Source organism: Grammomys surdaster, unplaced genomic scaffold (genome assembly GCF_004785775.1).
Source record: "Grammomys surdaster isolate TR1022 unplaced genomic scaffold, NIH_TR_1.0 136, whole genome shotgun sequence".
In the NCBI taxonomy this organism is placed as follows: domain Eukaryota; kingdom Metazoa; phylum Chordata; class Mammalia; order Rodentia; family Muridae; genus Grammomys; species Grammomys surdaster.
The window spans coordinates 11,165,550-11,189,672 of NW_021604594.1; the positions used below are offsets into that span (position 1 = coordinate 11,165,550).

General features: G+C 39.9%; 1 protein-coding gene across 1 annotated transcript in view; it reads left to right on the forward strand.

Moving 5' to 3' along the window:
• Cir1 (corepressor interacting with RBPJ, 1) overlaps positions 1-24,123 on the forward strand; it is a 28,031-nt gene that overhangs the window by 1,081 nt on the left and 2,827 nt on the right. The window contains exons 2-9 of the mRNA XM_028763010.1: positions 904-998; positions 3,276-3,349; positions 3,782-3,792; positions 3,890-3,954; positions 4,315-4,363; positions 6,315-6,432; positions 22,094-22,200; positions 23,357-23,442. Coding sequence (XP_028618843.1) covers positions 904-998; positions 3,276-3,349; positions 3,782-3,792; positions 3,890-3,954; positions 4,315-4,363; positions 6,315-6,432; positions 22,094-22,200; positions 23,357-23,442 — 605 coding nt within the window. The remainder of the gene's footprint in view (positions 1-903; positions 999-3,275; positions 3,350-3,781; positions 3,793-3,889; positions 3,955-4,314; positions 4,364-6,314; positions 6,433-22,093; positions 22,201-23,356; positions 23,443-24,123) is intronic.

Here is a 24,123-nt window from a genome sequence, read left to right on the forward strand (position 1 = left end):
TTCATAGCCTCTTTTTTTTTTTTTTTGCTTGTAGTCTAAGCTGGCTTCAAACTTGCTGTCTAGGGAGGATGGCCCTGAACTCCTCATCCTTTTGACTCCACCTCCCGAATGCTGGGATTACAGGTGGAAGCCACTGCACTCAACTTCATTTCTCCTAAATCATAAAAATTGTTTATAATATTGCAGAAGAATCATTATGAGCACTTTGACGATGGAACTGTGTCTTATTCTTAATTTGGTTAGTGGAATATAAGTTTGTGAACAGTCGAGAGACTTATCTAAAGCTTGAGATACATGGTAATTTTTCTGTTTTGGTTGAGGTCTCGCTGTGTAGCTCTGGCTGGTCTGGAATACTTAGTAGTCCTACCTCAGCCTCTTGAATTCTGGGATTAAGGACATGAGCCAACACACCCAGCTAAACACAGTGAAAACCGCTACAGGGCAGGTGCCATCCTGGAAGAAGCCAGTGAACTCTAACCACAACGCACAGGTCAAAGATAGCCGGGTTCTCTTCTAAGTGCTGTCAGCATCTTCTCATTTCAGTGTATTAGGTGTGCTTCATTATAGGAGATAAGTGGGCTGGAGGGCTGTCAAAATAGCTAGTGGCTAAAGTACTTGTTTCACATGTGTAAGGATCAGAGTTTGGATCCCCAGAATCCCTTGGTAATCCTAGCCTTCATGAGAAGAAGACAGGAGTTCTTTGTGCAAGCTGGTAACTGGACTAGTAGAATTGTTGACCTCTTGGTCCAGCGAGAGACCCTACCTCAGTAAATAAAGAGGAGAGTGACTGAAGAGTTTGTTTGAAACCCTGGATTCCACACTCACATACTTGCACACACACGCACACTGTTATTACTTAATTTGAATCCAATTGTTAGATGATATTTTGTTTCACTAATATAGGTATGGATGGCGGAACAGAAAATATCATATGATAAGAAGAAGCAAGAAGAATTAATGCAACAGTACCTTAAAGAGCAGGAGTCGTATGATAACAGGTAAGTTGGTGTTGCCTGTCATCCTGTGACCACCCCATTAGTTTTAGAATAATCAGTTATGGAGTCAGCTTCACTCCCCTAATTACACACTGTCACCTTTCCAACTTGACCCATTCTTCACATAAAGTCCAGCTTCATCCCACTCTTCCAGCCTGTGAGCAAACCCTACACGAGGCAGGGCTTTCAGAGACGATGAGCACTGCATGTTACCTACCGAGACTGACTGTGAAGCTTGCTCTCTAATGACTGAAATAAAGGGATGTTCAGGACACTTAGAGGAGAAGCCAGGAATCTTTGACCTGTCCATCATGGCCAGAGTCCACCGGCTTGATCCGGGCTAGTTCCTACCTTTTAGCTACTTTCATTGTGTTTATTCCTCGTTAATTAATTGAGTGGAGGTATTTTGTTTCTCTAGACTGTACTCTGAAGCAACACTTATCTTTGGAACATTTACATTTGAAACATGAGACATTCATCAGTTTCTGGATAATTGAGTCATACTGTTAACACTGACATAGAAGTATCTGCTCAGTGCTGTCTCAGTTGCTTGTCTTACGTGCTTAGGAGCAGAACTGCTGCATCTCTATTGGTCTAGCTTTTTAAGGAGCCATCAAAGTTTTCCATAGTAACTGCTCTATAAATACATTTCTGACTATTAATGCGGAACGTTTTGTTTTCCTACTTGCTTGGCGTTTGTAATTTTGCAGTTTTCTCTTTTTTCTTATTTTTATTTATTGTCATTGTTATTTTCTTAAAACGGGGTTTCACATAGCCTAAACTGGGTTTGAGCTCCTACGTAGCCAAGGATGACCTAGAACTCTAGATTCTCCTGCCTTGAACTTCCAAGTGCTGGGTGTTCTACTACACCTGGGGTATGTGGGTACTGGGAAACAAACACAGGTTCCGTGGGCCAGACCAGCGCCCTCCCAACTGAGTTGTAGCTCGGCTCATACATTAGTAACCATGCTGACCAGTATGAAGTGGTAGCTTGCAATTTTGATTTGTATTTCTCGATGTCTAGTGAAACTAATGTTTTCATGTACTTGATTTAAAAAATGTTGAATGGTGTTAAGACAAAATTCATAGATATTTAAAATACACCTAAATTTTTAAGTTTGTTTAGTGTTTGTTAGCTCAGTCTGTAAAGTGTTTGTCATGCAGGCATGAGGGCCTGAGTTCGGATTCCTATCCCCCACATAAAAAGACAGTTTGTGTAGTAGGTGCCTTTGATCCCAATTCTCTAGCAGGAGAGACAGGAAGATCCCTAGGGCTTGCTGGTTAACTGTTCTAGTCCAATAAGTGTGAACGCCAAGGTTACTGAGAGATCGTGTCTAAAAAGTAAGATGGCGGGCTGGCCAGATGGGTAAAGGCAGGTTCGATCTCTAAGACCCATATAAAGGTAAAAGCAGAGAACTGTTCGCACAAATCTGTCCTTCCCCCTCTCCCTCTGCCCTTCTCCTTCTAGCTCCAGCCCCTCTGGCTCTAGCCCAAAGGTTTTTATTTATTTATTATATGTAAGTACACTGTAGCTGTCTTCAGACACCCATAAGAGGGCATCAGATCTCATTATGGATGATTGTGAGCCACCCTGTGGTTGTTGGGATTTGAACTCATGACCTCTGGAAGAGCAGTCAGTGCTCTTAACCGCTGAGCTATCTCACCAGCCCACAAATCTGTCCTTTGACCTTCACATGCATGCAGACATGCTTCTACACATCACATACGATTACTTAAAAATAAGGTGAATAGTTGAAAAAAGCATCCTGCCTTAGCTTCTGGCATGCACACACATACCCACACCCACACACCCCACAATTAAATACTAAAATAGCTGACCATGGTGGTGTGCACCTTTAATCTCAGCAGAAGCAGGTAGATCTCTGTGAGTTTGAGACCAGCCTGGTCTGCAACTGGAGTTCCCAAACAGCCAGAGCTATACAGAGAAACCGTGTCTCAAAAAGCCAGAAAGAAAAAAACTAAGTTTTTTTTTTTTTAAATTAAAGATTGTGGCACCAAAATATCTGATAGCATACAGGATTTCAAAACTAACAGTTTCAGCAACAGGTCACAGTTTTAAAGAAAATCCTGTTAGAGTAGCCATATCATCCTTTTACTTTCTTACTGAGAGAGCTGGAGGGAGGGAGGAAGCCTCAGACTGACAGCAAGTTTCTAGTTAGCACTATTCAAGGCTTGTCTTAGTTTCTCCAGGGTTCCTTCCAAGGGATAGTGCGCTGTCGTATTCTTCTCAACTTAAACTTGTGTCGTTCTTTCATTCAGATTGCTTATGGGAGATGAGCGTGTAAAGAATGGCCTGAATTTCATGTACGAGGCCCCACCAGGAGTTAAAAAAGGTACCTGCCTCATTTCCTTTGAGCTTTGATGTGATTACCTGTAAAGATTTAGAAGAAGAGACAGTATTTTAAAAGTTTATTTGTATTTTCCATTGCTGTTGCTCTCTGATAATGTTATCATGAGCAAAGTAAAATAAACACAGTTTCTAATGTAGCAGCTTATGCACTTTGAGAGGAAATGCTCAATGCTGACAGAGGTACCTTCAGCCCTTCCAGAATGTAAACATATCTGTAGTCCTTATTAAAATACATTTTCAAATGGAAAGTATTCACTGCCAGTGAAAACATAAAGGCTTAAAAATTAGGAATTAACATGCCTATTCTGAACGATATTTCAGTGTTGTTATGTCCTTCTGTGTTAAGCAGTAGACTTTTCTGCTGACATTTCTAACTTGTCCTGCTTCCCCCCTGTGCTTTGAATATGCAATCAAGAAAACAAAGAGGTAAAGTACTTTCCTCTGTTTGAATTGATTTATAGTTGATTGTGATTTTATGGACAATTGACAGATTTTTTTTTCTTTTTTTTAATGACTGCTGTAGAAAGAAGAGACGGAAGGAGAGACCGAGTACAAGTTCGAATGGCAGAAAGGCGCTCCGAGGGAAAAGTAAGGCTGCTCTGCTACGGGGAAAGCCTATGGTGTCTGCGGTCCATCTTGCCTCCTGCTTGTTAAGGTTCAGTCTCCAGGGCAGGAGACCAATGTGAAAGGGAGTTGTAAAGACTTACATCCTACAGACAGTAGACAGTGCGCTTCATTCAAGCCTGGATTTATGTACTTGTTCATTCTTTAAAACTGTACATTACCAGACTATACAGACGCTTAAAAATCGATGCTGCTTTTATATTTTATTGTAATAATATATTTCATAATGTTTTAAAAGCTATAACCTTTTTTCAGGTTAACTGTCATTGAATTTGTTCAATTGTTCTTAATATTATAGTCACATATTTGTTTTATACTTGACAGATATGCCAAAGATGACATGAACATCAGAGACCAGCCCTTTGGTATTCAGGCAAGTAACAAATTTCTTCTTTAAGAATAATGTTTTTTTGTTTTTTTGGTTTTGGTTTTTCGAGTCAGGGTTTCTCTATGTAGCCTTGGCTGTCCTGAAACTCTGAAGACCAGGCTGGCCTCAAACTCAGAAGTTCACCTGCCTTTGCCTCCCAAGTGCTGGGATTAAGGGCGTGCGCCACCACTGCCCGGCTAAGAATAATTTTTATTTAGTACATATATCTTTACATTATTTTCCAGAAAATGTTTGTATTAGAGTTCTCTAAAGAACAAAACTAATAAGATGAAAAAAATGCACACACACATATATTAGGGACTTATTATGCTAGCTTAGAGTATGTGATTCATAGTCAGGCGATGGCTATCTCAGGATAGCTGTTTGGTCCAGGAGGCTATGTCTCTGCAGTCCTAGTCTGCAGTCCTGGAGAATTCCTGGAGAGCTGCTAGTCTTTCTGTAGTCTGTGTTGGAATCTTGAGGAAGTTGGCTTTAATACAAGCAGCAGCGGGATAGGGGACTTGAACTTGCCAGTGAGAGAAAGAGTGCCAGCAGGCAAGCTCAAGACTTCCTTCTTTGAATTCTTATGTGGACTGTCACCAGGAGCTGTGGCCCAGGGCTAATGATCTGATCAAGAAAACCCCTCACAGGAGTGTCCAGCAGTGTGGGGTTTAGTTGATTCCTTATGTAGTGAGGTTGCCCGCCAGGATCAGCATCACAGTGGTGAAGCTCCAAAAGAACTTTGTGGTTTATATTTATGTCAAGTGACAGGACTGAGGAGAAAACGTGAAGTGTGATAGGCACATGGAAGATGAGGGTCAAGTTCTCTAGTGAAGGGATAATGGTGTGGTCACTACAGTTTTCAAGTAATTTAGAGAACTAACTCAAGGTCAAGAAAAGATGCTACAAGTATCACTGACTTAGAAACAGTCACCTGCCCCTCTGGGCTGACCCCCATGAGAACCCGTACCTTAGTCATATGTGCGCTGTCTGCGGCAACTTTCCTGCTACATGTGTTACAACAGCAGAGTGGAGAGGTTGCAAACAGACACAAACATAAACAGCTTAAAATACCATTTTGACTTTACAGGATAAATTTGCTAACCACTGCCTTAGAAATGGGAAATGTCAGGGATAGAGATAGCAGCTCAATGAAAAAACACTTTCACATTGTGTTATGAGGACCTGACTTCAGTTTGGAGCAGGATGGAAAATAAAGAATGGAAATGTAGCTGGGTGGGTGGCACAGGCCTGCGTTCCCAACGTGGAAAAGGCACAGGCCAGGCGAGATGGAAAACTCAACCTGGGCTACCCAGTGTAACAGAGGCAGCCTGGGCTACCCAGTGTAACAGAGGCAGCCTGAGCTACCCTGTGTAACAGAGGCAGCCTGGGCTACCCTGTGTAACAAAGGCAGCCTGAGCTACCCATGTAAAAGAAGGCACTGTTACAAGGGAGGGAGGAAGAATATTTAAGTGAATGTATTAAAAATTAGGGAATGTAAAATTAAACCATGATGTAACTCTCTTTGTGATGTTTTTACCATTTCATCTTAAATGACATTGTAGGAAACACAGATAGGAGTCAGCTTAGACTTTAGACAAAATTTATAATACAGGATTTTAGTATTTAAATCGAATTACCTACCATAATTATAGAATTGCTTTCCCTGGGGATCTTTTGTTAAAGTAATTTAGCCAAATATGGTACATGTTTTAATCCCAATGCTCTGGAAGCATAAGCGATGGATCTCCGTGAGTTCAAGGCCAACCTAATGTACAAAGCAAGTTCTAGACCAGTTAGGGCTACATAATGAAGCCCTGTCTTCAAAGTGAAAAGGAAGACAAGTGGGGTGGGGGGATCTAAGTGGAGTGGGGGGCCATCAGTGGGGTGGGGGGACCTAAGTGGAATGCTAGGCTATTGGTATTTGAGACTCAAAATAATGTTTATTATTTCTCAGGTTCGAAATGTCAGGTGTATTAAATGTCACAAGTGGGGCCATGTGAACACAGACCGAGAGTGCCCCTTGTTTGGTCTTTCTGGGATCAATGCGAGTTCAGTTCCTACTGACGGCTCAGGTAGGCATTAGACACAAATTATTTGTTTTAGAATTTTGTCAGACAAGGAGAGAAAAAAATAACATTTTAATTTACCTGAACTTTCTTGTTGCTCTTGAGTTGAGTTTACACTCCCCAAATAGGATGACCAGAGCCAGTAGTATAACTCAGCAGTAGAGGGTTTTGTGTGTCAAGTGTGTATGAAGTCTTGGGTTCAGTCCCCAGCACGCCACTCTGTCCTCCCTGCCCACTGCAAAAGGATGGTAAGTGGGAAATTCTTCATTGGGTTGAATTTGAAGTGCTCTAGAATAGAGTTTAGTTTTTCTAGCTAAGTGTCTGTGTGAACTTTATTCTTTTGTTGTGGTGTTTTTTTTTTTGTTTTTTTTAAGCAAGGTATCATAAAAGCCAAGCTGGCCCCAAATGCACTATGTGGCCAAGTACGGCCTTGAAAGTGGTATGTGTGGGCGTGGGCACACACATGTGTGCATGTGTGTGTATGTGCATGTGTGTGTATGTGCGTACATGTGTACACATTTGTGTATATGAATGCAAATATGTGGCTTCCAGGAGGAATGGAGGTCTGGATGTACATGACACCCTCTGCTGTCATCCGGCCTCGTCCTCCACATTAAGACAAGATATCTTTGTTGTTGGATGCTGCGTACTCCAGGCTTGCTAGTCTGTAAGCTTCCAGGCAGTCTCCTGTCTCTACTTCTCTCTTGTGGTAGGAAGACTAGTGTCTTAGCTACTTTTCTATTGCTTTGAATGGGTAATTCCCATTACCAAGGAAACTTACAGAAGAAACACTCTATGTGGGCCTTACCATTTCAGAGGTTAGAATCTATGCCCACCATGGCGAGGAGCATGGCAGCATGCAGAGTGCTATAGCAGTAGCTAAGAGCTTGTGTCCTTATCTGCAACTAGGACAGAGAGCTAACTGAAAAGTTTTCATTTAAACTCCTCAGTACCTTCTTAGTATTTCATCAAAGCCCAACACAAAATAGATCATAGTGGAAATAACCTACTCACCTCTGTAGCATAAAACAGGTTACATTACTTACATGACTTTTAGCTCCTGATGTTAAAAATAAGGTCTATCTCTGATTTCCATCTTTTTTTTAATTTATTTATTTATTATATATGAATACACTGTAGCTGTCTTCAGACACACCAGAAGAGGGCATCAGATCTCATTACAGATGGTTGTGAGCCACCATGTGGTTGCTGGGATTTGAACTCAGGACCTCTGGAAGTGCAGTCAGTGCTCTTAACCACTGAGCCATCTCTCCAGCCCCAGATTTCCATCATTTTTAAAGCAGCTAAAAAACTACTTTTCACCTTCTTTGTTCTCGTCTATATTTTAAAAGCGTTATATATCCAGTATTGGAGTAGTGGTAAAATAAACACTTTGAAAAACAGGCTTTCTAAAGGCTATTTGAAAGTGTAGATAAAAAAAGTACTTTAAAAATAGAGCCAGGGAGCTGTCTCAGTGGGCAAAACACAAGTTTTGTCGTTAAAGAATAGAAGCAACCCAAACGTTATCAGTGAGGAGTTCATAAAGTAAACATTTATCTAACATATGTGCAGGGAAGGTCTTGTAGCTCCCTGGTAGAACACGTGCCCCACTTTAATTTTAATTACTGATGTGATGGGCAGTATTGAGGTAGTTTTGACATGTAAGTGTAGCCCAGAGTGACCTCAAACTTGTGGCAGTCCTCCTGCCTCAGTGCTAAGATTACAGGCTGAACTACCGTGCTTGCTTTTGAAAATTAATTTTTTTAAGATTATAGTTTGTTTGCTTAACTGTGTATTTATCATTGTACACATAAGCCAGTAAATTTTGTGTTTTAACTTACAGAAGATACATGTTCTACCCGTGCATTCTGATGAACACTTTTAACATGTCACATGAGAATACAGACAATAGCTCCAACTTTTCAGTCTAGCCAGGAGCAGACCTGATTCTCTGAATTTTCCTATGAGAGAAAGACTATTAGCCAAGGGCAGCCTTGTGTAGGGTAAGCCTGACAAAGTACAGAAGACCAAACATAAAACGTAAGCACAAAGCAGTTAACTTGGGTCACTTTAGATGATTAGAATCAGGTGTAAATGGCTCTCACAAAAAGTAGATTGGCTAGTCATGCTGCAGCCTGTATTTCCTAACCTAATAGTCTAAAGCAGCACTCCTCAGTTGGGGGGGAGGGGTGCGGTGACTCTTCTACAAGGTCACCTGATCCATTGGAAAACACAGATATTTACATTATGATTCATAGCAGTAGCAAAATTACATTTATGAAGTAGCAGTGAAAATAATTTGTGGTTGGGGGTCACCACAACGTGAGGGACTGTATGTATTAAAGGGTGACACGTTAGGAAGGCTGAGAACCACTGGGCTAAGGAAGCACTTAGATATTTTGTCTAAATACTAACTTCCTGGAGCTGGAGAAGTGGCTCAGCAGTTCAAGACATGGGATGAGTTCCCAGCACCCGGGTAGTGGCTCACAATCGCCTGTCCGTGGGAATCCAGTCTTCTGGCCTCCACTGTCACTGTGTGTAACACGGTACCCGAGAAGAGACCACACTTAGGCACATGTGCACATGCACACGCAGATGAATTTCTAAATATTTTTGTTTTAGCTTCCAAGTGCCATCAGAGACTGTGCCTAAATGAGACGCGCAGAGGGAAGGCCTCAGTGTCTCGAGAGGCTTGTGCTCTGGATATGGGAAAGCTGTTGCACGAGAATTGACGGCTCGGCATAGTGTATCTGTGTTCTGTGGGAAGGGGAGAAGTTTGGAGGAAAATGAAAGATATACTGAAATAGCTTTTGGAAGGGGGCTGTACTTTCAGCGTTTCTCATTTTCACTTGTCACATAATCTAATACTAGGGAAATAGGGAAGAAGAACTGTAGGTATGTTGGGTGAGCTAAGGGGCACCGATTGAATCTGGACTATGAGTCTAATATAAAGCCACATGCATGTCTGTTAGGACTGAGTGAAAATACAGAGAAAAATACAGTGAAATACAGAGTGAAAATAGTCAATATGTTAATTTGGTAAGGTTACAGGTGATTTTTATTTTATATTAAATGTGTGATTAATTAAAATTGGAAAAGAAGCTTAAAATGTGGGCCTCTCAGCATTGAGTGTCATGTGATGGTCTTGAGAACACTAACGTTTTCTTTTATATTCCCATATTAAGCTTACTTTCAAAATTATAGGAATAGCTAAAGAGAGCTCAGTTACTAGTGTGTTGTAAAGGCTGTGTTCATAATCAGAAATAGCTAACCGACTGAACTAATTCTTGCCTCAGTCTTTATAGAAATATGATGTTAGGGAAATTTCCATTTGCAGTTTTTCCTTTTAAGTTGACAAGATGAAAGTACAAGAATAAATACAAATAAATACATAGAGACTTCGGTTCTGTGTAGCATGTACACTAAGAATGTCTGAAGGCACTAACTCTGATTAAGTGAAGAGAAAAATAGAGCAGAATGTTTGCCGTCTGTGCTACAATGACATGAACTAATGCAAGTTCCCAGTGGGGCCAGGATGACCTGGTTAGTGCCAGTTCCTGAGAAGCTGAGGCAGAACGTTTGAGCTGCATAGTGAGACTCTGAAAGAAGGTCCTGATCTGTACCTGATGCGTGTCAAGGTTGAGAACCATTTACTTAAACCACTTGTAAGAACAATTGAGATTCAACATGATGGTATTCACTTCTGTTTGCTTAAATTGCAGAATTCATAAAAGTCATCCATTTTTATCCTAAGGAAATAATCATGGATATGTCACTAAAGATTTTGTATAGCACAGAGCAAAAATGCCTAAATATGTAATAACAAGCTATTAAGTGAATAAGTGTGAGCATTATTACCATGGCTTACTGTACTGTGCAACAATTAAAATGATAGGAAAAAACTTGGCTCGCTGGTGTACACTTTGATGTCAACACTTAGGAGGGAAAGGTGATCAGATCTCTGCAAGTTCAAGGCCAGCCAGGGATATACAGTGAGACCCTTTCTAGATAAATAAATGATGGTACAAAGATCATACAAAAATCCATTTCTTAATAATATGAATATTGTTTACAACATTTGGTCAGATAAAAAGACAGATTATACTATATTAAGACCAGAGTTCAGTGGTAGAGGCCTTGCCTACAGTGTATGAGGCCCTGGCTCTGAGTCCTAGCATCACAGCACTTGTAATTAATTACTTAATTAAGCAGTAGTTAAACTTGTTTTTCTTCTTCAGGTAGGCTTGAAGTGAAATGCATAATTAGAAAAAGTGTTGGAGCCGGGCGGTGGTGGCGCACGCCTTTAATCCCAGCACTTGGGAGGCAGAGGCAGGCGGATTTCTGAGTTGGAGAGTTCGAGGCTAGCCTGGTCTACAGAGTGAGTTCCAGGACAGCCAGGACTACACAGAGAAACCCTGTCTCAAAAAAACAAAAACAAAAAAAAAAAAAAAAAAAAAAAAAAAGTGTTGGAAGAAAATAGATCAAATGTTAACATTGCTATTATTTGACTGATAGAATTGCCTAAGACACTTTGCCCCGTATTTTTTCCAACAGAGAAAATAAATCACACTTCACATTTTTTAATGAATATTTTTGTAAAAGAATTAAAAATTATACATAAGGGATTGGGTATTTTAAATCACATTGCTCCATTAACAACAATGCCTTCAAAGTCTGACCTGAGTTTAATGCTAGCACTTAATGAAAGCTAACAGGAACTCTTAAAGGCTCCTCAAAAACAGAATCAAAACACTGCTATATCAAATAGGAAGACAAACAATGCCTGTGTGTTCTAAATTTGAATGCAGTAAAAAATAAACTGACCAATTTCCTAATCTACTTGCTGATTCAAGCTAAAAACGTCTTTCCATTTAAAAAAAAAAAAATCACCTATTGAATAATGTCCCGCCAGTGAATAGAGATTATTTTTGCAATAAGGCAATTTCAGTGGATGTGGTTATCATGGGATAATCACACCCCTGGGGTACAGCCTTGTGCCTGTAATCTCCCAGGAGTGTAATTATTTCATGATAACCGCACCCCCTGGTGTTACATTATTTCTATTATGAAATTCTTAGTATAGTATATAAAGTAACTTACTTTGATCACTGGAAACTGCAAGGTGCTGTTAGACTATTCCAGCTGTGAGGTTTACAGAGACCAGCTATAAGATTTACTTCTCCTTTACAGAGTTAAATTAGGCAATCAAAATGCTTCTTTGGGCTAAGCTGGTTTAGAATATCTTTTCTGCTGATAAGATCATCTTAAGTTTGTAAGTTTCCATCCACTCCAGACACATCAAAATTACCTCCAAAACTTGTAAGCTTCAGCAGTGAATGAATGGTGTCTTAGAAAGCATCTTTTGTATAGTATAACTAAATGACTAGCCCTCTATGCCTATTCTATAGTGAGTAGCTTTTTTTTTTTTTCTAACAATGTGTCATGTGGCCCAAGTCTGGCTTTACCTGATATGTAGCCAAGAGTTACTTTGAGCTCTGATCCTTCTGCCTCTGCCTTCTGAGTGCTGGGATTACAGGTGAGAGCCATCCCACCTAGTGCATACAGTACTGGGATCAAACTCAGGCCTTCATGCATGCTGGGAAACACTCCCCCAGTGAAGCTGTAGCCCTACCCCTGACACCTTTATTCTTACTATTGACTCTTAACTTTTAGTTTGTATTACAATTAAACTTCTTTTGAAAAAGTAGAGTGGCTTTTCATCATCTTTATTGAGCTATAATTTCAAATGAACAATTCAGTTCTATGGCTTTTAATACATTTGCAGAGTTTTTTATCTACAGCAGTCAATTTTAGGACATTTTCAGTACGCCAAAAACTTACCCTTAGCTTTTGTTCACCCTTTAGTTCCCAGGGAAGGCAGCCAATGGTCTCTGTTAAAATAATTTGTAAATTTTGTTTTTCCTTCCCAGTCTTGCTCCAAAATGACAACTCTGAGACTGATTATTTATTATTAAACGCCTAGGCCACAAACTTTAGCTCTTTCCCTGACCACATTGTAGTTAGTTGCTTCTCTTTAGTCCCGGCCTGCTTCTCTCAGCGTCTCTGAGTTCATCTACCTGTTGTTGGTTTATGTCCATCTCTGTGGTCCATTTCTCTTGAGTCTTTTCTCTCTGAGTCTCCTTTTATTCGCTCACTATTTCCCAGAATCCTCTCTCTTCCTGCCAGTGTCCCATCTCCTGTTTCCTACCTCAGGTCATTGGCCACCAGCTTTTTTATTGACAGGCAATGCTTGTAAGAGATTCCCTGTACAGCTCTCGTTTGTGTCTGTAGATTTACCTGTTTTGGGGATAGTCCACTCTTTGATGAGATAGAGTATGAATGGTCTAGAATAAACTGTCTAGCCCACCAAGAAACACATTTGTGTGTAGTTAACTGTAAAGCAGTACGTCAGGTTGTCTTCATGAAATAAAAGAATGAAATTCTAGTTCTTTAATGCTTCCTTTTCCTAGGTAAGATTTTGTATATCCTTGCTTGTTTGACTTTTGGCCTTCTGTCTTCAGGATGCAGATGTTAGCCCTGTGCAGCTACTGTGTAGAAGGGCTGAGACACTCTAAGGGACTAATGCCAGCCTGCTTCAGCCTGCTTCTTAGCCACCCATCATACCCACCATTTAGTTTAGCTCTTTACCAGTTCCGAAAGTAATCGAGCCAGTCCTAAAGCTCTGGTAATGCTAGTTCATGGCTTTTAGCATTATGATCAGTAAAATGCACCATTTAGAAATGTTCAGCTTTGAGCTGGGGAGATGGCTCAGTGGTTAAGAGCACTGACAGCTCTTCCAGAGGTCCTGAGTTCAATTCCCAACAACCCCATCATAACCATCTGTATTGGGATCCGATGCCCTCCTCTGGTGTGTCTGAAGAGAGTGGCAGTGTAGTCACATAAATAAATAAATAAATAAATCTTTGAAAAAAAGAAAAAAAAGAAATGTTCAACTTTGTTATTTTTGTTAATGGACTATATGATCATATGTATTTTCCATTTTAGCCTGATAATATGACTGGTGAGTTACATTAATTGACTTAACTGTATACATTTGGTTTTTTTAACAGATTAGATTCAGAGCTCACTGGGCAGTTCTGACCAACCTCAATCTTTAGATTCTCTTGCTTTGGCTCCCAAGTGCTGGGGCTACAGGTGCATACAGCACACCCAGCTACAGGCGCATACACCACAGCTACGTACCTGGATTAAACACCACTTGGTTATGGTATAAGTTGTTGGAATCATTTGCTAATACATCATTAAGGATTTATATATTTGTGTTCATGAGAAATACTGGCCTGCCATTTTTTATTTGTTTTTATTCTTTTATATTCTCCTTTAGATGTTTGATAGATATAGCTAGTACATAGATTTGAGTCTGAAGCTTTTTATCTTCAAAGGTCATTATATTTATCAAATTTCTTTAATTGTATGAGTGTTCTTTTTTAAGATTTGTTTATTTATTTATTTATTATATACACAGTGTTCTGCTTGCATATATATCTACATGTCAGAAGAGGGCACCAGATCTCATTATAGATGGTTGTAAGCTACCATGTAGTTGCTGGGAATTGAACTCGGGACCTCTGGAAGAGCAGACAGTGCTCTCAACCTCTGAGCCATCTCTCTAGCCCCTGTATGAGTGCTCTTAGATTTTTGTCTTCTAAGGCATTTGATTCATTTTTAAAACTCCATAACACAGACTTCTTTATCATGTCCCTTTATTACTTCTGTAATACACCTGGAATGTGTAGTGATGTCCCTTCATTCTTTCCTGTCATTAGTCATCGAGTCTCCTCTCTTTTCTTGCCTAGCCTAGTTAGGGCTATTCCAGTTTTAGTGGTCTTTCCAGAAAGTAGATTGCAGTGTGGTGAATTTTCCTCTCCTATTTTCCTGTTCTCAGTTTTATTTCTTACTGAGTTTAATTTGTTGTTCTTTAAGGCAAAGCATTTGATTTTGGATTGGGCTTTTCTGAAATGCTGCAGATCTAACCATGGCCTTAACATGTACTAGCTAAGTATATCATCATTGAACTTCAGGTTTGGAAGTTCCCAGACTACTCACCCAAACCACTGCCAGTCGGGAATCCCTCTATGGCAGCCCAGGATTACGGACTCAAAGAACTGAGGAAGCACTCTTCTTAGGACTGTTAGGTTATAGCAGAAAGGATCCACTGAACCGAAAAGCCATATAGGACGAAGCTTAATAACAAGCACAAAACTTGTGCTGTGCTTCCTACAGAAAGGCCCCCTCCTGTGTACTGAGAAAGCATGATGTGCTACACATGGGATTGACTTGGGACGCTCACCTAAACTTCTGGGAGTTCAGTTTTATAGATTAGATCATGTACCATGATTGGACTCAGTCTCCAGCCTCCTCCCCATCCTTCCCACAGCTCTGTGACCACCAGGCTAAAGCTGATCGTGTGATTTGTCTTTCTGACATATCCTGCCACCATCCTTAGCCACTTCTTAACCTGAGCTATCTTGGCTCACCTTAGTAACATAAACTGTCCTATCAGCTGTGGTTGACTGATTTGTTTTCTTAAGCTATTATTTGTGGAGTTGCATCTCTTCTTTCACCTTAAATGTGGGTCCCACTGGTCAACTTCAGAGTATCAAGCTTACATGCCAAGAGTTCCAACACTGAATCCATCTCACCAGCTCAGGTATCTATTTTTGTATAGTTGATAAATTTCAAATATGGAGACGCTTTCTCCAACTGGAGATGAAAGCCAGCCAAATTTTCTTAGTAGACAGCTGTTATGTTTTTATTTTCCTTAATTCAAAATACTTTTTACTCTCTCTTGACACCTCCTTGCTATGTGTTGTTTAGAAGTGTGTTTCTTTACCTCCAAATATTGTTCTGTGGTTCTATTACAGATTTATAGCTTAAATTTTGTGATCTTGGAGTAGGCCTTGTACAGTTTCCATTCCTTTTCGTTTGTTCAGCTGTGTGGCCCAGAATATTTATTTTTGGTGAATACCATAGATTGATGTGAGAAAAGCGCATCTCTCTCTCTTATTGGATAAAACCTATACGTGTCAGCTAGGTCTGCTACATGGATCAATTCACTGTTACTTGCTGATTTTCTGCCTGCTGGATCCATCAACTGGTAGAAGGATGTCAAAGCCTCCGAACATAATAGTTAGTGGCTTTGCCTATTTCTAAAAAATAAAAACCAAAACGTGTATTAGTTTTCCCTCACATTTATTGACACTCTGCCATTAGGTATATACACACTTCAAATTGTCCGATCTTCTTGGAGAATTGTTCCTTTGCCATTATAATGGCACTCTTAACCCTTAATAACTGTCCTTGCTGTGGTAGATTGAATAGAATGGCCCCCATAGGCTTATATACTTGAATGCTTAGTCACAGGGAGTAGCACTGCTTAAGAAGGATTAGGAGGTGTGGTCTTGTTGGTTGAATTCTTTGTTGTTAGCTTTTTCTTTCAACACTTTAGGCCTTTTTTTTTTTTAAAGATTTATTTATTTTTTATTTATATGAGTATACTGTCGATGTCTTCAGACACACCAGAAGAGTGCATCAGATCCCATTACAGATGGTTGTGAGCCACCATGTGGTTGCTGGGAATCGAACTCAGGACCTCTGGAAGAGCAGCCAGTGCTCTTAACCGCTGAGCCATCTCTCCAGCTCTTTCAACACTTTAAATCAGCCTCTTTTCCCATCTCCTTCCCTCTCCCTCTCCTTCCCATACTGAAGATTAGACCCAAGGCTTGTATGTGCTCAGCATTCTCCGTTGGCATGTTGTTTTTTCCATTGTATAGTTTCTTTTTATTTAGATTTGTCTTATTTTATGAGTATTTTGCCTGCATGTATACCTGTGCACCTCATGTGTGCCTGGTGCCTGCAGAGGTGTTGAATAATGGTGTTGGATCCCCTGGGTACTGGAGTTTAAAGGTGGTTGAAAGCCAACATGTGTTGGAAACCAAACCTAGGTCCTCTGCATGAGCAAATGTGCTTAACCTCTGAGCCAGCCCTCTAGCCCCTAAACTAATTTTTTTTAAAGTGATTTTTTAAAAGTCTACTGATGCCGGCAAATTAATTATAGTCTTATTTCTATCAATAAATGTTCTGCTTTTTGTTAAAGGCATGTCTGATACTAATGGAGGATATAACTCATAATCTCAAAGGATGTTATGAATCTCAGATCACAATCATAAGTCTCTGTGTGTGTGCATGTACACACATGGGTTGAGCCCCACAGATCCTTTTGTCTCCCTCCTGGTGCTGGGATTACAGACATGTTGCACCACGCCTCAGCTTTTTACCTGAGTACTGGAGTACTGGAGTACTCACGTCCTCTTGCTTGCCTGCGAGCACTTTACGGACTGAGCTGTCTCCCGGCCCCGTAAGTTCATTTCTATAAACCTCTAATTCATCCCATCCACCACTGTCAAGTGAGGGAAATGAGTTTGTGGTTATCCAGGTAAAAGAATGAAATTTAGTTTATCTTGTAAATACTAATTCTTCTGCTCAAATCAAACTTGGTGAAGACTGTGAACCTCCATTATGTTCCACTAGAAATGCCCTGCTTTTACCCTTTCCTAAACCTCGGAAGTTTGAAAATGATCCCGAGTTTTTAGTTTTATCCTAGAAAATATTTTTTTTTTTCTGAAATAGGGACTGTATCTTAACATTTTTCTGTCCCCATTGCCTTTTTCAGTGTACATGTTTAGCAGGTAAAAGTTTATTTAGCAAGTGTGTGAATGGGAAATTTCACTAACCATTCAAAACATCAAGGGTTATCATCCATATCTTCTAAATATATTTTATAATAGGAAGTTGTACTTTTCCTATGAACTAATTTTCTCAAAAATATTACAAGCTTGAAGATAAAAACAGGACTGTCTTAAAGTCATAGTAAGACAGATCTTAAAAATCATTTTCTATGTTGTGTCTGAAGTTCAAATTCTCCATTCAACACTCCCCTTATAGAAGATATTTAATGTATAGATACAGTTTGGAGTCTTTAGTATCACCACTCCATAATCACTCTTGACTAAATGTACTGTTATGTTTTCTGAGCAGGGTCTCACTGTATAGTCCTGGGTGACCTAGAACTTGCTGTATAGACCAAGGTGGCCTCTAGCTCACAGAGATCTGCCTACCTCTCTCTCCCAAGTGCTAGTATTAAAGCGTGCACCTCCACACCCAGCCTCTTACAACTGTCTAAACTTAAAAGGCACTGCTCTTGAATGTCAGAGTTGAGTTTAGCAGATGTGTGCACCTGCTAACTACATCCTCAAGACAAGAGACTATTGCTTTCACCCTAGAACATGCCTGGCTGCCCTTTCCAGTTGGCTTCCTCCCATAGCACTAACTTCTAATTCTGTTTTACTTGTTCTTGAACTTCATGCATATTCTCCCCCCCTCCCCCTCTGGTTTTTTGAGACGTATTACCCAGGCTGGCTCATGTGTAGCCATTGTATAGCCATGGGTGACCTTAATTGACCTGTTGGCTTCAGTATCCCAAATGATGGTATTACAGGCATACACCACCATGTCTAGTTTATGGGTTGCTAGGGATCAGACCACAGTCTTCATATGTGCCAAGCAAGACTGTACTAACAGCCCTCAATGTATTGTTTTTGAGGCTCACAGATAACCAGAGCATTTGTATTCCTGTAATTAAAGTGAATAGCAAGTTCTGATGCTTCATGGTCTCACACACAGAGGAGTCTGATGCTCCCTTCAGCATATGAATTAGCTTTATTGTATCACCACTTTACATGTAAATTAAGTTGAAAACATAAATAGTAAAGATACAATCAAATATGTCCGAGATCTTGATACTGGTTCTGTAAGGCGAGGTTGTTTTTAACAAACAGTAATTTTGACTAGCCTACAATAAGGATAGTCTATTTCCTTGCCTTGTATTTTTCAGCCACATGAGTATTTAATTTTCCTTTACATCTTGTGTCTTAATAGAGACTGATAGCTGTCTTCAGCATGCACTTTGGGGTAAGGGCAGTAAGGAGCCCTGATGTCTCTAGCCTCCTCTAAGATGAACTGGCAGTGTGTCAGGGAAGTCCTGAGGATGGTACTGCTTAACACAGTTCAGTACAGTTGGTTCTTGCATAACCTTTAGAAAAATCATACATAGAACATCCCCGTCTTTATAAATAAACATCACCCACACACGTTATTAATAGCCTTGTTCACTTTTCCCAGGGCTTACACTACATGTTCCTGCTGCAGTCCCTGCTTTTTTTAGTTGTTATTGTTTAAGTTAGCATGCAGAGTAGTGAGTTTCATTATGACAGTTTTGTGATATATGCCATTATACCTTGTTTTTATTCAGTTGTTGTCTCCTTTTTGGTCTCTCCTTACCCTCCTTCCCCCCCCCCTTTTTTTTAAGATAAGATTTCTCTGTATCTCTAGCTGTCCTTGGAACTCACTCTGTAGGTTGGCCTTGAACTCAGAGATCCACCTGCTTCTGCCTCCCAAGTTGCTGGGATTAAAGGTGTGCACCATCATACCTGGCTTCCATTTTAGTCTTTTTAAAAAGACACCTCTTGATAAGCTTTCTAGATGTTCTTCCAGTGTACATATGTGAGTGCCTGCATATCTGTATATGTATCATGTTCATGCCTGGTTCCCATGGAGGCCAGAAGGGAATATCAGATCCCTCGGCTTTGTTGTTAAAAGCCTGTTGTAAGCCTCTGTGTGGATTCTGGGACCCACATTCTCTGCAAAGCAGCAAGTACTCTTAATGACTGAGCCATCTCTCCAGCCCCTCTATACGCTTTCTTAAAAGCAAAATTGTTATGGTACAGTAAGAAATTGGATGTAAGTATGAGATAGTTTCTGATAATTTCCACTAACTAGCTCTCTCTTGAGTACTGTACTATAACTAGTGTCCCTGTATGCCCTTGTTTGTCGTAAAGGGAAGAATAGTGATTCCCTAGATGTACACAGTCAGTCTCACCTTAGGAAAGGACAAAAAGACATCCAGGTCCCTGTAATCCCAGAACTTGGGAGGTAAGAGCCAGGGGGACAGGAGTTCCAGGTCATTCTGAGCTACACAGCAAGTTCAAGGCCAGCCTGGGCTACATAAAGTTCCATCTCAATGACTTTGCTCCCCTCTCCTGAAAAAGATTCTGCTTCATGGAAGTGGTGCTGCTAAGGACCCAGTTAATGTGTTAAGTTGAGGGGAAGGAAAGAAGCGAGTGCTACCAGTGCAGACATTATTGCAAGTGCCTGTATTTGAACATACTTGTTGAGCAGTCTGTTTTATCAGTGTCTGTTTTCACAGCATCCAGAGCTGTAGTGTTGAGACCCGATCCAGAGTGGTCAAGGGAGAGAACCCTCTGTACACAAACATAGGTTTATATGTCTCATATATACACGCACATGCATACATGCTTACTGTGTCTGTTTTGACTTTTCAAAGCTAGAGTTACTTTTGTCAGCATAATTCTACATAGCCTCTGTCACAGTGACATGGAAAGTATAAAAATGTCTTGCTAAATATATCTTAATTAAACCTGCCTTGTCACATCTTCTAAACCAAGAACTTTAAACCTCAAGCTTTTGATGATAGATTTAAGTACAAAACTATGGGAAGAACACTTGGCTCTGGGCTGGCAGGCTATGCACAGTGCAGAGTGGTTGATTAGCAAACCTGGTTCCGTTCCTGGTACAGAAATGACTGGCACCATCCAGATGCCACTAAAGCTGATGGCCTGAGCTTTTTTCCCAGAACCCACGTGGTGGAAGGAGAGAACCAGTTCTCACAAGTTGTCTTCTGACCTCCACACCTGTACACACACCTATAAATAATCTAAATAAATTCTTCTAAGCACTTTTTATAATTTTGAAGAATATCATAAGATAGTTGAAAGCAGGTAGGAGCTGTTGGTAGCGAGGAGTTTGTCAGGTGAGTGACTGAGCCTGCTCTTAACAGCCTTACAGCTTGGAAGGGAGGGCAGGCCAAAACAGGAAGGTTTGTTTCATAATCTTATTTCTGTCACAGAGGAAAAATCATTTTCAAGTAGTTAGAATTACTGTAAAGATATTGTTTCTAAAATACTAAAACTATCCATCCTATAATGAAGTTAATTTAAAATTTTAAAGTAACACCTTAACACTAAGAACCAGGCTCCTAATCCTTATCATGTTTGCCTTTGTGTGTGTGTGTCTGTGTGTCTGTGTGTGTGTGTCTGTGTGTCTGTGTGCCTGTCTGGGGACTCAACCCAGAATCCTGTTGAGGCTGGGCAAGTGTTCTAGCCCTGAGCTCCAGTATGTGTGTTTTCTGAGTTTGTCTGATGTCAATTAAAGTTGTTGACAAGGAAATATAATTGTAATAATAAGGCCCATTTATGCCTTGTATAATTATGTTCTATAGATGAAACTTGAAAAACAACCAAAGTGGATTTTGTTTCTTATTTAAAGCTGTTAGTTGTATGAGTACTTTTATGCCATTCAGAGGCATTTGATACTTAAAATTCAAGTTTTATTTAAGGTTTTATTAATGCTAGCAAGCAAATTAAGTACAACCATGTATAGAAATTAGTTCCAACTCCCATACACCAGTCATGGGCGATTCCCCACCCCCCAGCATTCTGTGCTTCATCCCTGGAACATAGAGCAGCAGGTCTACAGTTAGTTCTTGGTCATCTTAAAGGAACAGGAGGCCTGTTACAGGAAGGGATTACTCTGTGCCTAAACTTTTCTCAGCAAAACTGCTGCTGACGAGTGTCGAGACTTGAACCATGCTAACTTGTGCTTTTCGGAGTAGCATGTAGCTGAACACTGAAATAAGTGGCAGAAGACCAAGCCATGAGAGAAAGAGGAAACGATTTGATCCACAAACTCAGAATCTGTTTCCGGGTGTTTTGTTTTTCCCCATCTTCTGTGAAATGTTTGCTGGCTGCAGCTCTCTCCCACCACATTATAGTTACATCAGAGATGTGTCATCAGAGGCCATGTGCTGTCACCTAGTTTGTGACCTGCTTGGGAAGCAAAATGAGATGAGAATATATAGGTAGGGAGGAAAGAGTCTCTCCTGCCCTAAGTCCCATGTCTTTGGAAAGGGAGCCGATCTTTAAATTTCTAAAAATACTTCATTAGTGCATATTATGAGGCCAAAAAGCAGCTCAATTTCCAGCTTGGGATATTCTTTCACAAGTGAAAACAGCAGCCTGCAGAAAATATAAAATATGCACATTGAGAGCTAGCCTGATATGTTTGTCACCAACCCTAGTCACTGAAAGCTTCAAGTCCACATACATATACAAATGTAATTAACAACTGAGTGCATGAGTGTGTGTGTCCAGTATTGATACTTGATTTTTTTTAAATTCTTACTGAGAATAACCAGTAAAAGTTCAATTGTAGTTTTTCATTATTTTCTTTCAATTTTATACTAAAAACTTCTAAGTGGACATTTCAATATGACGGAGTTACATAAGCCGAGCATCTCCATGCACATAAGGAAAAATGCAATTATTTTCTATTCTGAGTCTCCAGACTGCTGTTTTAGAAAATCATATCTGATTATTTGCTCAGCAGAAGATTATTGAGTTGATTTAGCTGTGATTTTACTTAACAAAGCTTCAACTGCATTCCTACTGTGGAGTCCAAAAAAGGTAGAGAGATATAAATGATACATTCAAACTGTGATTTTTGTGAACAGGGCCGTCGATGCACCCCTCGGAGCTAATAGCGGAGATGAGAAACAGTGGGTTTGCACTGAAACGAAATGTACTGGGGAGAAACTTGACCGCAAACGATCCATCACAGGTAATGATCTTTTTATCAGTAAGCTGAAAATGTCTGGAAATCTAAATGTGATTGCTTGTGAATTGCTACTTAATGCTTTCCAATATGCATATATCCATAGGAAAGTAAGAGAGAGCAAAGAAAATGCTTTAAATGTATTTTGATTTTGCTTCTTTATTACTTTAACCTAAATGAGAAACTGTTTATAAACCTATATTTTAATAAATGAAATGGCTCCTTTGGGTTTATGTGGATAAAATGTCTAACTGAACTGGTGATAGGATTGTTTGTTCCTTCCTGCTAACACACCCTTGAAATGGCATTAAATGGAGCCAACAGAAAGAACTCTATAAACAGCTCCCTGAGCATTATACAAAAAGCCTTACTCATTAAACTCCACAAATTCAGAAAGCTAAGAGTTTTTAAACTTACTGCATTTTGTGCTTGTAAGAGCCTGTGCATGTATGTACCTGTTTGAGCACGCTCTGTGTGTGTGTGTGTGTGTGTGTGTGTGTGTGTATGTTTGTGTGTGTGTGTGTATCAGTGCAAATTAAGAGGAAAACTTGGAGGAATCAGTTCTCTCTACTATATGGTCATCAGGCTTGCTGGCAAGTGCCCTTATATACTGAGCCATCTCACTGGCCCTCGTTTGAGTATTAAAGGCTGTCTTATTGTATATTTCATACTAAATAACTGTAATATAAAGTTTAAAGTTACTGATATTTTGATCTAAGTTTCATGGTCTTCAGATTTGTGTGTGTGCTGCCGGGCTGGCACCCAGTGCTGTGTGCATGTTAGGCAAGTGTTAGTATGGAGCGGTAGATGCTTCAGGATGCTCTCAGTTTGATATCCCATTAAACTGAAGATGCTGTGTTTAGACAGTAAGTGTCCGAATGTTGAAGAGAGAACGGAAGCCTACTGTAAAGCTTCTGTCAGTATTCACCTTTTACTTCCTGATAGTTCCCAAGAATTGTAAAGCAGTTGTAAACCTTGCAGCCCACCTTCGCAGGTAGAACATACCTGTTTAAATATTCTAATCCCCCCACACTTCCCAGTCCAAGTACCATGCTATCTCTGGTATGTCTCGAACACAAAACTCTCAGCTACAGGTGTTTTCTTTTCTATCTAATAACTAACTTGTCAAAAATCTAACAATTGGATGTCTTTGTGGACTCAGGACTATGTCGCAAGTGATGGTGAAGAAGATCCTGAAGTTGAGTTCTTAAAGTCACTCACCACCAAACAGAAGCAGAAGCTTCTCAGGTAACTAAGGAATCTCTGGGACAGAGTTGTCTCTGGGGTTCCCTGGGCTCTGCATTCAGCTCTTCTGCAGAGAGCTCATGATGATGCCTGAGCTGTGCATTCCATGTATTGGTTGATTCTCAGCTGTAGGAATACAAATGTTGTCTTTTCAATAATTAGGAAATTAGTGTTTGTGTCCTCAGATTATACTACTAAGCTACGGTAGCTTTCAGAGTGTTTAATTTGAAAGTAGACTTATTTGTAGCTTTTCCTTTTCTTAATAAATCTGTGTATATCTTTGCACACTGCTTGTTCTTGGAAAATATTTTTACTTTTTTTTTCTTTTTTTAAATTTTGTGAAGTTTTATGAGGAATACTGAAAGAATGTTTAAATTTACAATAACGTTGAGTTTGTTAAACACACTCCACCTGGGCTAAAGAATTCAAGAATATGTACTGAGTCCAATAGAGGGCGCTCACCATGTTTCGGTAAATGGAAAATGATGTGCAGCTCCCAGTGCAGAATTTATCTTCCCAGACTGAAAGTTGACAACACAGTGGAGTTGCTCTGTTTCTAAAACTAGATAGTTGATGAGAACTAGTAGGTAATTATTTTATATAATAAAACATCAAAGAATATCCTAAATCAGAACTTATAGATAACACTCAGTTTTGATAATTAGTGTTGTTTTGGTTTGATTT